Here is a 15,569-nt window from a genome sequence, read left to right on the forward strand (position 1 = left end):
GTATGAAAAAAAATACCATTTTTGCTTCTCATGTATATCATTGTCATATTCCTTCTTATCATAATTTCGTTGGACATTGGCTATCTAGTGGAAAAACCTCTTATTAAATGATACAAATACATTTTGGTTACTCTTCTGCACAATTCGACACTTTTTCTAGTTTGTTCCACCCACTCAAAACTCCCTTCACACTTACCATGATTCATCAATTAAGGAGGGATATCTATTCTACAATCTCTTTCATCTGAAATCAATGAAAACTAGGCTTCAAACAGCATAAAAGAGGACAAACTAGATTGTTTTCAGTTTTTTGAAATTAAATTTGTATTAAAATATATCTCATTCGGCTTGGTAAAATGCTAATTCAGGTATTTGTGATTATATAAATTGTGGTTAATGCAGCTAAATCATAAAGAATAGTTTTTTGTTTTTGCATGCATTGCCTAGGATTATTTGCTTTCAAGATGCCAAAAGTTTCATCTTGAAAGTTGATACCAGCAATATTTATTAGCCACGAAATGTAAAAAGTATGGGTATTTCTGCAAGTTATATTGCTCGAATATTTGATCCATAACTATAACTATATCCCCAAGTGTTAGTTATCCGGAATGGCCTGAAATTATGAGTCCCATTAGTTGTCTTTGTATCCCAACAAACAGTGTTTGCAATAGGAATTACACCAACATAAGTTTGTGTTACCATACAAGCCTTTGATACATATATGTACATACTTTTCTAGTGTCAAGAGAAGATGCTACCATGCAACTACTCCAAGCCCGTTTCAGCTGTTTCAAAACCATATATATACATATATACATAGCAGCTTGGACCAAGTCTCAAAAAGGAGAAAACTGCTGGATGCATAGTCATAGACTCAGCAAAAAATAACCCACCTATAACTAGACTAGTGGAGTTACTCGGATTCCCTAGTTGGCAAAACCAGTGAACAATAAGCATCCCACTCCATTAGATATGAAGGATCCGTTGGTGCTTTTTCAGTCATTTTAAGAACTAACCCAGCAGCTGCTTTGTTGACAAGGGAGTTATCTGTCTCAGGTTGTGAAGTTACAAGATAATCACCACTCAGACTATGCCACTTCTCCTCCTTTATGGTATCTTGGGTGCTCTGCTGTTTATTGTGACCATTCATTGCTTCCTTGTTCTTCTTGCTTTCCTCCACATATGGCTGCATGAAAAGTAATCAGAAGTGGCAAATTGCAAGCAAACCCCGTAGTGGCATAAGAAAAAGAACAATGATATATCTTTCAAAGAATGGATATTATGTCAACTTCTATATACCTGTTTCTCAATGTCAGACATATTCCTCCATGTATCAATAGCCAAACGAAGGATTTTCCGGCCATCTAAGGCCTGACTACAAGTTTTCAATCGAGCACATTCATGCTTGAGGAATATCTGATATGCAGTCTTTCGTCCCGGTGGAGAACCTCGGCGTTTCTTCATTTCTTTGACATTCGAGGGTGGCGGTAAAAACACCGGCTGTTCCACATACCCTGCCCCTGCTAAGTTGGAATCTAAAGTATTGCATAAGCACTTCTAAAGTCACAAAAGACCACAACATTGTTGAAGAAAACTGATGTATATTGTCTTAGGATATGAAAAGTGTTTAGCCAAGTCACAAACCTGTCATGTGGCAAGAGTAGTCCTTGGACATCTCTGTCACCATCTGACCATCTTTAATATTCATTGTATGAGATAAACTAGCTGTTGAATTCCGCTTCTTTTGAAGTGGACCTTTAAAAAAAAGTAGAGGATGTGAGAAGGGAAAAAAACCTTTAACATTAAACAGAACATTTTCTAAGACCAAAATGTAGCAAAAACATCATATAATGAAGCTGCTGAAATGTCTTGTGTTATGTCCAAGCAGTAAATGTAAACTATATAAGTAGAAACTACCGAGAAACATTCCCATATATCAAACTTATGTGCGAACTGCCACACTGAATTTATATCTACTTGAAATAACAACAGATAATAGGTCTCTTGGGCTAACCTTTGGTGCTGATAGATCCAGCTTGCTTTGCAGGATGCCTATAGAAGTACAATTTCTCAAACTGGTAGAGAAGATGTGCATAAAGCTTTTCAACTTGAGCACATAACTTTACACTATTCGCTTCCAATTTCATGGCAAAGACTACTTCACCCCATTTCTTTTCTCGACCAACCTGGATATTGGAAACATTTAAGAGAAAATTCATAACACTAACATGATATTAAAATTGAATATCTGAGACAAATTCATGCAATGATACATAAAATTATTTTAGCCTCTCTTGATTATAGAACCACGACTGATTTGGATGAATAAACTTGCATGCATATTGAAGCTCCATTACAGACAAAATACACATACAAAAACAACTAAAATCGTGTGAGGTCAATGTGGACCACAGGGCCATGAAATATACCTGGTGATATCCTCCTCTTCTAGTCACCTCCAAGTATAACAGGTACAAGTCCAGCAAAGTTTCTCGGACATTGAAACTGCCAAGCAGAATTGGAAAATAGAGCATTATTCATACCTTCCACATTTCGCATCACCTTTCTCCGCAGTCATCTATTAAACAACATAATAATTTCGTGTTGAACAAACAACACATGGAAACTTAATAATGAGAGAAAGGACTGTAAGACAGAAAGCATTTAATGACATGTATACTTTGTATGAGACTAATTAGAAAATAATATTTTTTTGGTATTCACAACATTAGTGCGAATAATCCACCAACTTCACTAATGAGTAATCCCCGCCAAAGAACTTGGCTTATTACCTTTAGCGAGGTTTCTCCTCCCTATTATATTTTTTTCATCCACAAATTTCGAACCCAAATCTTGCTTAAGGGTTTGAATCCAGTATAGTCAGACTTCTATTCTATTATTATTTAGTAATAGCAATCATGAAAAGTCAGAAGTTAAAACTGGTCAAACAGGAAACACCAAGACAAAAAGGACTCGACTTTCCTTGCATGCAAATTATGAGCAACCAAACGGAACAACTAGAAAGTAATTAGAGAGTATTTCAGCACCCCATCACACAAATAGAAACGGAAAATGGGAAGCACGTTATGGAATAAAACAAGAGCTATAGCTAGCATGTTGTTGCGTGATAAAGAAAACTCACATGAGACTCAGTCCAGAAGACTCCAACAACTCAGCGAGTTTCATATAGAAGCTCTCGGAGTCATGACCCGGGGAACATTGTTCTGCATGAGACTCGTCAGCACATGCATAGGTGCTAACAATAGCAAGGCCCTTGAGTTGGGTCTCCGATGGCGACGGAAGCATCCTCTTCCTCTCCTCTTTGCTCTCCATGTTTGAGAAAGCAACAAATTAAGCTCAAACATGAAACCCAAGTAGTTGAAGTACGTATGAGAAAGGGACATGGAGACCTTATGCCTTTAATTTGCGACAGCTGCACAGTGCCACGCGAGTACGTGGCGTTCCTTGTTTTTTCTGGTTGATAAACTTTTAAAATAAAATTTGTGTTTTTTCTTCATCTGAAAGTTAGGTATTTTATAACCGTAAAACTATAACTATAAAATTAACTCTTAGGACATAGACATCATCAAACTCAATTTCAACAAAAAAATTCTATACACTCAATCAAATAATCAAATCTATCAACATATTTAAGAAATGTAATCATCTACATCAAATTAGTGTTTCGTTTTAACACAAAAACTGTTTAGAGGAAAAGTTTTGTAGTCTAAAGTATAGACCACAAATTTGGAAACAGACTTCTTACCCGTGCATGAGTCTTGTCTTTGTACATGTTCCAATATATATATATATATATATATATATATATATATATATATATATATATATATATATATATATATATATATATATATATAATTATTTGTTAAAAAATTAAATATAGAACAGATGAAAACGGTATAGGAGAAATCTACTTATATTTACAAATATTAAAATTAATGTACTTATTATGTGGTGTCGAAGATTTTTATGTATTTATATTTAAATTATAAAAAAGTAATGTGATACTACATGAAACTAATATTTGAAAGTAAACTATTTTAAACCACAGTAAAATTATACATGTTAAAACGAATGTTGATATGATATTAAATTATGTTAGTTTTAAATTTAGATAATAATCTATAAATTTATTTCATTAAGGCTTTATTGAGTAAATCATTTTCTTTAAGAATTTCTATTTTTTAAAATTAATTCAACATATTTAAAACAATTACATGCATCTACAGATAAAAATAAATAAATAACTTAATTATAAAAGGCTAATTTATTGAAATTAAAAAACATTGAGAGTGAGATCAATCAAATAAAAAAATTAGTAATTTTATAACATTTTACTTGCTTACATGCAAGTATATGTACGTAAATTTTTCCTTGACACATTTATCATGCTCAACAATCATGAAATCACTTGTAATTATATTTTTAAAAAATTTAATAATTAGTTACTATGGTATAAATTAGTTTTAATTAGTCACTATGTTATAAGTTTATTTTAATTAGTCATAGTTTGTTGTAGGTTTATTTTAATGAATCCTATGTTATAACGATCTTAATTTTAATTAATCTTCTTATTGTAAATTTTTATTATTAGTTGAATGCTGAATTTTATTTTAATTATTGTTCATGTTGAAAATTTTATATTAATTATTATTTTTTAATTATGTAACTAGTCATGGTAAAAATAATCCTTATGATACTAGTCGTTATAAAGGTAATTGTTACGAAATTAGTTGTTGTGAAACTAATTGTTATATGTTTTTCATTTGTTTAACTTTTTGACATAATTAAAAATATAAATTATTAATTTTTTTATTTCTTAATATTATTAAATTAAATTTATTCTTACTTGTTTAATAGTTACAATATATATAATTAATTACTTAAATTTATTTGAAAATTAATTTTAAATAAAATATTAAAAAGTGAAATCAATTATAAAACCTACTGAAATGATCTAAAATTTCAAAATAAAATCTACTGCTAAAACAAAAAATGAGAGAGATTTTCATAATAATAAGACACTAGCTATGACACTCTTAAAAAAGTGACTTAGAATCTCAAAAAATAAGATGTAAAACTAAATATGTTCTCAGGTACCTTTTTCTTGACTTTGGTTATTTATATACTAGTATGCAGAAAATACCACTTTGTCAGCATACTAGTAAGACTTTATATGAGAAAACCATGAATCCGGAACCAATTCAATAGTTGCGGATCTCAAACTTCTCATTGGGTTAGTTGGAAAACCATCTCTCTCAACTGAAGAAGGATGCATGGTGGGCTTGAAGTTAGGTCTACAAGAGAAGCAAATACAACCATGTTGGGGAAGCATATTTGGACGATCTTAAAAGACACCACTAAACCTAGGGTTCAAGTGGTTAATGCCAAGTATCTTCATGGGGAATCCATCCTTCGTAGTCGTCAGTTTCCAGGAGCATCCTGCACTTGGATGTCTTTGATGGAAGCTGCAGAATCTCTGGAACCAGGATTCAAATTTCGAGTAGGACAAGGTGCTCTATCTATTTGTTATGACCGCTGGTCATCAAGAGCTATTGTGTGTAATCAACTGGGAGATGTGGATATTCATATACAGGACGTGAGTTTATGCATTAGAGATTTATGGTGTTGGGAGTTGTTACAACTGAGATTCCGGTTTGGTTTAAGGAGGAAGTTCAAAGTTTGTTTCTTAATGATTAGGTTTCTGATAAGAACACCAAGCCATTTATTTCAGATGGATAGAAGGAATTTACATCCTTACATGCGAATCAGACTCTAAAACAACACTGTCTTTTGTAACAACAGGTGTTGTTGACATTCACCCTTTCTTCCCTGTTGTGCAAAAGATTAGAAGCTTCATGTGCTTAGATTGGTAGTTGTGATTTCATCATACTCTGAGAGAAGGGAACAATTGTGCTGATTGGCTTGCTAAGAAGGGCGCTTCAGAGGATCAACAGATGGTCATTGTGAATGTTTGCCCTGCTAGTCTAAAATCGAAAGTGTTAGCAGATGCCCTAGGTGTCTTCTTCACTAGGAGTAGCTAAGTGTTATCTTCTTTTCTGCATTTATTTCCTTTGTGTGTGTGTGTATATATATATATATATAAATCAATTGAAAATGCGTAGAAATTGATCCGGGCATTTCTCGTCAATAGTTAATTAGAAAATCCTATTTCAAAATTCAAAGTTTGTATATCGCTACGTCTATAAGTGTTTAAATGACCTATCGTTTTTTTTTAACCAAATGACCCATCGTTTATCAGGAACATATTTTCATTTTTTTGAATATTCCATTTAATGATTTTATTATTATTTGAGGTAATTGATACTCCAAGTGAGCTTAATTCACCTTTTTATGTGAGACGATCATCTGGTGCTAATAATGTTTTATGTTTTTTTAGGTCCATTTAATATATATATATATATATATATATATATATATATATATATATATAGTAATTACATTAATTACTTTAATTACATCAATACTTTTTTACAAATTTAATAACTATATTAAAAAAATTATATATAATATATGTCATGTCTCTGATATTATTTTGTGTCATGAATTTCTACATTAAATCAAATTAAATCAATATTAACTTTACTTTCTTAATTTATTATTTATACACATATTTGGTTAGACCATTTTATCTTTTTTCAGTCTTTAAATTTTTATTATTTCTCTCCTAATAATTATATACTAGTCTTATGTTAGTTTTTTTTAACTTTTATTTTTTTTAGTTAAAACAGGTAAAGAGAGACGGAATGTCTCTCCACTAGTTTAGATAAAGGAGATTTTTATTTTTTATTAAAATTTTTAGGTTTTTTCATGGATATTATATATCTTTAAATAATCAATTGATTTATAATTGTGGACAGTTACCTTGATTATATATTTATGTTTATATTAACTATTTTAATTATATATATATATATATATATATATATATATATATATATAGATATATATATATATATATTAAAAATAATATATTTATCATAATTTAAAATAATCTCATATTCATATTTATTTTTATATAAATATATATAGTATAATAATCTTAATTAATTCAAATTCTAATATATACCAATTATAATTATCTTTTTTAATATAACTATTTAAATGGACAGAGCTGTTAATTTCGAGTAGATTTGAAGGAGAAACAATTTCTTTCCATTAAAAATATTATTTATAAGAAAAAAATAATATAAAGTTTTGCTATAATTTTATTTAAATAAATGAACATTGCATATTTAGGTCAAATTAATATTTTAAGTTTTTCCAGTAAAATAATATTAAATTATTTTAAATTGACACATGCTAATAATTAAAAAAAAGTTTGAAAATAATGAACAATTTAATAAGAAATTAATTTAAAGGAGCATTCCATATTTAGGTCAAAATTAACAATATATGTATGTATGTATTTTATTTATCATATTATATATTTATTTTTAATGGCTGATACAAATTGATTTGGAAGAATTTATGGTTAATGTTATTGTATCTTGTGGTTAATGTTAATTAGTTATTTCATTTATTATACTATTAAGGAGGGAACTATGTAGAAAATAAATATGAACTATTATCGAATTAAATATTTACAAAGTATATTATGTTCACATGTGCTATCCAAATCTCTATGTAATTGATGCATATATTTCAAATCTTGAAAGCTAATGTGGGAATGTGTTATCTAAACTTGTTATTGGATTTAAAAATGTATTTATAGTGATTACATTAATCATTAATATATTGTACAGATCTAGGTATTAATTACTCACATTTAAATTTTACCAAAATCAATGACAATTACCATAATTAAATATATTTATATATTAATTAATTATATTGATTTATATAATTATTGTATACATATATGTCGTCTTTAATTACTTACATTGTATATTATATTTTTAATTGCTTATACAAATTGATTTGAAAGAATTTCTAGTTAATATCGGTTGATTGATTATTTCATTATGTGGTTAATGCTAATTGTTTATTTCATTATTATACTATTTTGACAAAATCGTATAGAAAAGAAATATGACTTATATAGTCGAACCAAATATTTACAAGGCATCATATGTTGACACACGTTATGCAAACTTCTATGTAATTGACATTTGTACCACAAATCTTGAAAGTTGCCTTGGACTCGACATGTGTTATCCTAATTTGTGTTTAGGTTTTCAAATTTATTTATAATAATGATAATGATTACATTACTTATAATAAATAACTTTATTTCTTGTACATATTAATTTGGAATAATTTTGGTTAATGTGGATTGATTATTTTATCATATTAATGATGATTAGTTACCTTCATTAATATGATTTTATACTATTAATGACGAAATTGTGTAGAAAATAAATTATATATAACCGGACTACATATTTACCAAACATCATATATTGACATTTATCCAAACCTATATGTAATTGACATGAGTACTTTAAATCTTGAAAGTTTTTGTGTGTCGATATTATTATTGGATTCACAAATTTATTTATGAATCCAAATGAATTACTCAAAATGTGCAGTCTCTTCCCCTCCCTAATTTATATTTTCTCTCATTCATAAAAAAAAAAGTGAAATTATAAATTTAGTCCCTCAATTTATCTTTAGTTTCGGATTTGGTTCCGCGATAATTTAATTCACGAACTTGATCCTCCAATTTTATAAAATCGTGCAATGTTGGTGTCACAGATCACAATTGAAAGTTCACGTTAACAAGTGATGTTGTCACGTGTAACGTTTTTATTAGACGATGATTATCACGTGTCATGTTTTGATTGGTCACTGAAAAAAGCAGTCATCATCCAATAAGAACGTGACACGTGACCGTCAATATCACTCGTTAACGGTCAACGTCCAATTGTGGCCTGAGACCAACATTGCACGATTTTACAAAATAGGAGAATCAGATTCGTGAATTAAATTACTAGAAAATCAAATCCAAAACGAGAGACACTGACAGACCAAAAATGTAATTTTACCTTAAAAGAAATTGTAGGGGGGATTTATTTCCTTTTTATTATGGAAATTTAAGGACTTTTTGAGCTTAGGATAAGCATGCCTAAGTTGAATATATAGTGTAAATTCATACCAAAATCATTAAATTAAGATGTTTAAATAATGAGATCTAATACTTCCATTTGCCTATATAATTATAACTCGCATCAATCGATTTTGCCTACTAATCTTTATTTCTGCCAGCAATTAATCATCTTTGAGCATGAAGCTACCTCCTTGAGAAATCATTTTCTCTCTTATTTTGTTCATTATTAGTTCTTTTCGGGTTTGTGGCACACAAGTGTCACGTACCATCATAGTTGATCAATCTGGCAAATCAGATTTTCATACGGTCTGACATTGATTCAATAAAGACAAGCAACAAACAATGGGTGAAAATTCACATAAAGGCTGGCACATATAAGTATGTTATATAGTCAAATTAAATTATTTGTCTCTTACCTTTTTTTTCTTTGCATGGTTACATTATATTGAAATACCTAGAGTGAAACTAATCATATTGTGTGCAGCTAGAAGGTTCAAATTCCAAGTGAAAAGCCAGGCTAAAGCTGCACGCTTCTTTCCACATTACAGATAAAGTGTTTGAGAAATATCCCGAACGAAATTTGATCTCATCACGATTCCGCAGAAGAAAAGAGTGTGATGTTGGGGATGAACAAACGTTGAGGCAAAAGGTTTTTTTGTTCTGCGTAGTGATTATTTTGGGACTGCAACTGCAAGAGTTGGACAAAACCGAGGAAGATTGGTAGCTTGAAGTTCTACAAGCTTCAGCAACTATGGCTATTGCTACGCCCACTCTCTCTCTCCATTTCGCCAAATTCCCCATTCGTCAAACGGATTCATCTTCTCCAATACGCCATCGCAGCCCTTCTGGCCGACGGTTGAATCTCTATTACCCTCGTAGTTCTCAAAGGTTACTTTTTTTTTGTTTGTTCTTGGTTAAATGAAATTGAAATTTCGAATTTGGATTCTGAGTTAAATGTTAACGGTTGTTTGTTTGTTATCTCCTTCTGTTTTATTGGTTACAGATTTGCGTGTTGGCACTGATGTGCATTTGGATCATGTTGCCACGGATGGGGATGGGGATGAGGGTCAGGGAAGAGGGGTGGTTGAGCCTCACTGCCCGGTGCCATTTGTTAAACTCAATACTGATATTCTCGAGGCCGAGTCTTTGAACTTGCTCGCCGAAGCCACAGTTGTAGATACTCTCTTGACTGGCATTGCCTGTAGGTTTTTTTATACCAAGTTTAGGGGGTTGTTAAGTATTGCTCACAGTTTCTCATCTTCCTATGGTGTGTTCTGCAGGTTTTGTCAGAAGAGGAGCAACATGCCCCCTTTCAGCTACTCCGCCTCACCCGGCTGGTTTACACGGTGGGATGTTTTCTCACATCTTTATTTATGACAATGTTGTCCTAGTTCTATTATTACCGAGTCCTGTATTGACTTCAATTTCTTAGAATTTAGACTTAGGGTCTAACTCAATTCCACAAAACCAACTTGTACAATGAGGATTGCCCAAGTTTTATAAGCACTAGTTAGGTCTTATCTATATTCGATGTGGGGTCGCGACCCTTAATAGCTGACACCTTAGCAGCTGCACACTACAACGCTTCACTCTGCCTTTAAGCCCCTTTGTAGGTTGTCCTTTTCGAGATATTGGCAACACCAACTATGCAATTAAGGCCAGCTAGGCGTAAATGGCAATTAAGGTGGCTTTCTAATGTGTAGAGTTTTGTTTTTATTGGGCGGGGAGGGGTTAAAATGAATATGTAAAAGATTGAATGCAAGCTTGAGAAAAAAATTCCCCAATTACTCTTGGAATGGAAAGCATTAAAAACTGTCTATTGCACGGGTTGGCATCAATTGATATTGATATGGATTTTCTTTTATTTAATAGGGCTTCATGGATCACTTTCTATAACCTCAAAAGTGCTCTTACATGCCTGGCATTACAATCCAGTGAATACAGTTTATTATAGCTGTTATCTCTTTGAGTTGATCAGAATCAAGCTTGTCTAAAAATTGTTTGATGCCTATCTTGTCCTATTATTTTATTCTGTGTCTTTTGCCATCTACATTATTGATGACTGTGATGTTGAGTCATCTAAGGTTCTCTTAACTTGAAGATTATATATTTTCAGCTTTCTATGCTAGTTGCTTAACTGCAAATGTAGTGGAGCAGCTTTGAAATTTTGCTTGGCTTTCTGCCATTGCCCTGATTCATCCAAGCCTTTTGCCAGTTGCTGTGATGGGTTTCTTCACCAAAGTGGCTATAATTGTTGGTGGTCCCTTGGTTGGCAAACTTATGGACCATTTTCCAAGAATGTCTGCATATAATTGCTTAACCATCGTTCAGGCAAGTTGTTTGATAATCTATACAAACTATAAAGTCAAGCAAGATATAGCTCTTTTCCTAAAAGGGGTCATTCTTTCTATTTTCCAGGCAGCAGCTCAGTTGCTATCTGCAGCGATGATTATTCATGCCCATTCTGTGCAACCTACTTCATTTTCTACACTGCTTCTGCGTCCATGGTTTGTCGTATTGGTTTCAGCTTGGGCTATTGAGAGGCTTTGTGTAGTAGCTTTGGGGGTTGCAAATGAGCGTGATTGGATTGTGCTGGTATTGTCATTCAGAACTTTGTCTGTTCCCTTGACATGTGATTTGTAAATTGAAAAACTTGCATTAAAATTAAATCTTGTTCTGATCCTTAGTGGCTTCTTTCCACAGGTTTGTAACTATACATTTGCATATGATTCTTTCTTTTGAGAATTATCTTTGTCTGGATATCTTAACTATACTTACTTCCAGTTCCATCTACTGGCAAACCAGTGTTTAAAGGTCTGGAAGCCATCAAGCTCGGCTGGAAGGAGTATCTGGGTCAGCCTGTTCTCCTTGCTAGTCTTGCATGGGTGTTCCTCTACTTTAACATTGTTCTCATGCCAGGCAGTTTGTTGACAGCATTTTTAACACAGCGTGGTATGTGAAAATTTCCTCCGTAGTACTATTTTATCTTGGGAAATTTGTTTCACTTATAACACATCTTTTGTTGCATAAAGAATATAGTGAAGCACCTGATTTCAAGTTTTTCAGAAACAACCATCAATCGTAAACTCATAATTGGAAGGGTTTTCTATTTGTTTAATCAACAAACCTTTCATACTTTATTAGCTTGGACTATCATTTTCTCTTTGGTTACTCTTTTCAATTATTATGTTTCTCATCTACCATAAATGTTTAATTGATGTCTTTTGATTCTGTTAATGTTTAACTGAGCGCTGTAACAAGTCAGAATTCAGAAAGACAGAAGGGAAAATGTATTAATGTAGCAGGTTTTGATGTAAGGTTCATTGTGGTAGTCTCTAAAACTGTTCTGCCCATTAATAATTTTATTCCATATTTAGACCAATAATCATTGACATTCTGTAATTTCTTTTATCTTTACTTTTTATGTGGTGGGGGGTTAATTTTTTTGGTATTTGTGCTAGGTCTAAATTTTATTTTATTTTTTCAATTTTTCTGCAGGCTTACATCCGTCAATCATTGGAGGATTCAGTGGAATGTGTGCTTTAATGGGTGTTGCAGCAACATTTGTGCCTTCAACTCTGGTCAAGCAATTTGGCATTTTAAAGGTTTCTTCTCTATCTTTTAGTGTGTTTTTTTTTTAATTTTGCACATGGGAAAGTTTGAGCACTTATTTTTTATCAAGTTGTTGAGATTTTTCTCTCTTTACCAGGCTGGAGCAGTTGGGTTGGTATTTCAAGCTTTACTTCTCAGCATGGCTGTTGCTGTATATTGGAGTGGAACAATTTCTCATCAGAGCCCCCTTCTTACCTTCTTATTTCTGATTGTAAGTCACTAAAGTACTGTCACTTATCACATTAATGTTGAAGTTTATAAATTAGAGTGGCCTGAATCATGCGGGTAGATCTGACACTGATTCAAGTTCAGCTTACACTGAATTAGTGAGCTAAACTGTGACATGGAATGTTCAAGGTGGTTGGTTCTAAGGATGCTTTTTAAACACTGATTATATCTTTTAAATTCTTATTTTCAGTACAATGTGCATTTGTTAGCAAACAAGGCTTGGCTTGTGTTGAAAAAAGTTGCAACAGGTCATTTAATATTTGTTGTTAAAATAGCAAAAGTTGGTATGAGTCCACAAGAGAGGAAAGACTCTTAAGATGTCCCAAATTGCAACGTTTAATTCATTATTGGAAAATTTCAAACTTTGGATTTTTGACGTGAAACTAACTTTTGTCAAATTTGTTCACACTGAATTTTTGCACATAAACTGCTGTGCTTCTGTGTGCAGATTCTGTCACGGTTAGGACACATGTCATAATGTTGTAGGGGCGCAGATTCTCCAGACAGGAATCCCATCATCCAAAGCAAATCTCATTGGGATGACAGAGATTGCTGTTGCTAGTTTGGTGGAGTCTATAATGCTGGGTGTTGCAATAATTGCGAATGATCTTTCTCATTTGGATGTTTAGCACTGCTGTCTCTTCTATCAGTAGTTGGTGCAGCATGGATGTTCTGTAGATGGCTGTTGAATCCAACAGATGAACAAAAAAGCCTTTTTTTCTTATGATCCTCAGTTTTGATATTTATGTAAGTATCCCTGGACATAAACTACTGGCACTTGTCTAATTGTTTTCGTATATTATGGTAAGAAGAAAAAAGTTTGGTGGGGGGCTGGGGGGATATTTTGCCCTTAGTCCGACATTTACTCGTGTAAAAGTGGGATATATCTTGTTTGTGTCTCCTGTTAAGCATTGCTGCTGAATTTGAGATTTTGTTTGTGTTCTTTAGGCCTATAACTGAGTCTTCAATAAATTGGTTGATGAAGACAGCAAGGAATCCAGTTTATGGATTCTCTTAGCAGTGGTTTGACAATATTTTTATCTAACCATTAACTTCTGGCAATGCAGTTGTTCCATGAATTGCCTTAGTGCAAACTGCAAAGGCTGTTCGATGTGGACAGACTAGAACCAAAATATATAGCATGGTGGGTGATTATCCACTTAATACAGGAGCTTGGGGCGTTTTCTTCTCACCTGGTCAATGATATTCATGGTGTGGACAATGGCTTTACCTGTAATTCTGTAAATGTGTAGCATGCCATCATATTATATTAGTGTACATGACAAATAATTAGCTAGTTGCCTAGGTCCAACACGTACAAACGTTTTGTAAAGCATTTTATTCATTGTTAAATTCTTTCCCCGGATTATGACAGGAGGATCAATGCAGTAAAAAGAAATGATAGGAGGATCAATGCAGTGAAAAGAAATGATAGGAGGATCAATGATTCTTGGTAAAATTTCAAGGAATACACTTTTTTTTATCCAAATTTAAATATTAGTTTGAAATATTCTATGTAGAAGTGGTTAACTTCATATTTTGATCTCTTAAAAAATAGCATCTTTTTTTTTTCTCTTAGAATTTATTTTGATTATATTTGAAAATAAAATTGCATTGTAACTAGTAAGGTAATTGTAATTAGAGGAAGCGAGACTGAGAAAACTATCACTAAATTTATTAGAATAGTTTTTCTACGGTCATGATTTACAATAAAATATTGTGATGTTTAATTTATATTGATTACTTCGCTTTATCAGAAAAGGATTGGTTGTCATTTAAATATTAATTTTTTTTTTTTGGTTTGAAATATCTTCAATTCATGTGTAAAAGACTTTAATTTAGAAAATTTATGCATTGTGTATAAAATATAAAAAAAAAATATAGTTTTACGTTCTCATTAATTATAAATTATTATATATAAAAATTTGTTTAAGTTTTATAATAATTATCTTTAAATTCATATAAACAGTGGTATATTCATTAATTTTATCAAAAAAATTGACTAATTATTTTTAGTAGGTTTCTTCTTTTTCAAATATTTTTTTCATTCATTTAATTTTAACTTGAAATCTTGTTAATTAAGGAGATTGAGTCTAGTATTATTTAATTATGTTTGCTTGAATGAAAATAAGTAGATTTTGAAAGTGTTTGGTTTGAGAAAAATAAAAAAAAGGGAGAAATATAATGTGGTGTTAAACACTGTCCTCATGTATAAATACAAATAGATGAAGGATATTTAATGAAAACTAACTCATTAATAGAAAAGAAATATATAATGTGTAGTTAAAAAAATATTACAGTATCCTCATGTATAAATATCAATAAAATAGATGAAGGGTATCCATAACATAACAATTCTAACGAGACTTTGGGATGCTAATTCACTGTTCTTAGAGCAGTGATTTTCCGGGAATGTCCTTTCTGAAATTTTATATGCATGATGATACTTTTTGTCCTATTACTAGAGAGACGCCCGTGCCCATGAACGGGCTCATACTTCTATTTGAATTTTGAATATTGATAAATGTGAAATATGTCAAAATATATGTAGGGAGAGGAAAACATTAATTTAGGAATGTATTTGAAACTAACCTGATGTATGATAGAATGTTTTTTATGGTGGTGGAAAGATTATGAT

At 31.6% G+C, this 15,569-nt stretch overlaps 2 protein-coding genes and 1 pseudogene across 2 annotated transcripts; 1 reads left to right on the forward strand and 2 right to left on the reverse strand.

The window, feature by feature from the left end:
* Positions 1-795: 795 nt before the first annotated feature.
* LOC121174274 (uncharacterized) lies at positions 796-1,640 on the reverse strand. The gene is made up of 2 exons (XM_041013188.1): positions 1,300-1,640; positions 796-1,186 (listed from the first exon to the last, which is right to left on the reverse strand). Exons 1-2 carry the CDS (start codon positions 1,462-1,464, stop codon positions 914-916), a joined length of 438 nt encoding a protein of 145 aa, XP_040869122.1. The 5' UTR covers positions 1,465-1,640; the 3' UTR covers positions 796-913.
* Positions 1,641-2,009: 369 nt separating this feature from the next.
* Positions 2,010-3,333, reverse strand: LOC102669821 (high mobility group B protein 10). The gene is made up of 3 exons (XM_006606805.2): positions 3,143-3,333; positions 2,430-2,505; positions 2,010-2,186 (listed from the first exon to the last, which is right to left on the reverse strand). Exons 1-3 carry the CDS (start codon positions 3,331-3,333, stop codon positions 2,010-2,012), a joined length of 444 nt encoding a protein of 147 aa, XP_006606868.2.
* A 6,509-nt stretch (positions 3,334-9,842) lies between these two features.
* LOC106794301 (solute carrier family 40 member 3, chloroplastic-like) lies at positions 9,843-14,284 on the forward strand (annotated as a pseudogene).
* The last annotated feature ends 1,285 nt before the right edge of the window (positions 14,285-15,569 follow it).

The sequence above is a fragment of the Glycine max genome, chromosome 20 (assembly GCF_000004515.6).
Source record: "Glycine max cultivar Williams 82 chromosome 20, Glycine_max_v4.0, whole genome shotgun sequence".
Taxonomy (NCBI): domain Eukaryota; kingdom Viridiplantae; phylum Streptophyta; class Magnoliopsida; order Fabales; family Fabaceae; genus Glycine; species Glycine max.

Bases quoted from the DNA above. Each gene is read 5' to 3' on its own strand.
- LOC121174274 (XM_041013188.1), bottom strand. From the start codon at position 1,464: ATGAAGAAACGCCGAGGTTCTCCACCGGGACGAAAGACTGCATATCAG. The intron at 1,187-1,299 runs GTATATAGAAGT...CTTTTCATGCAG, and splicing joins TGTCTGACATTGAGAAACAG to CCATATGTGGAGGAAAGCAA.
- LOC102669821 (XM_006606805.2), bottom strand. From the start codon at position 3,333: ATGGAGAGCAAAGAGGAGAGGAAGAGGATGCTTCCGTCGCCATCGGAG. The intron at 2,506-3,142 runs GTGAGTTTTCTT...TCTGCTTGGCAG, and splicing joins TCTTCTGGACTGAGTCTCAT to TTTCAATGTCCGAGAAACTT. The intron at 2,187-2,429 runs GTATATTTCATG...TCCAATATCCAG, and splicing joins GAAGAGGAGGATATCACCAG to GTTGGTCGAGAAAAGAAATG.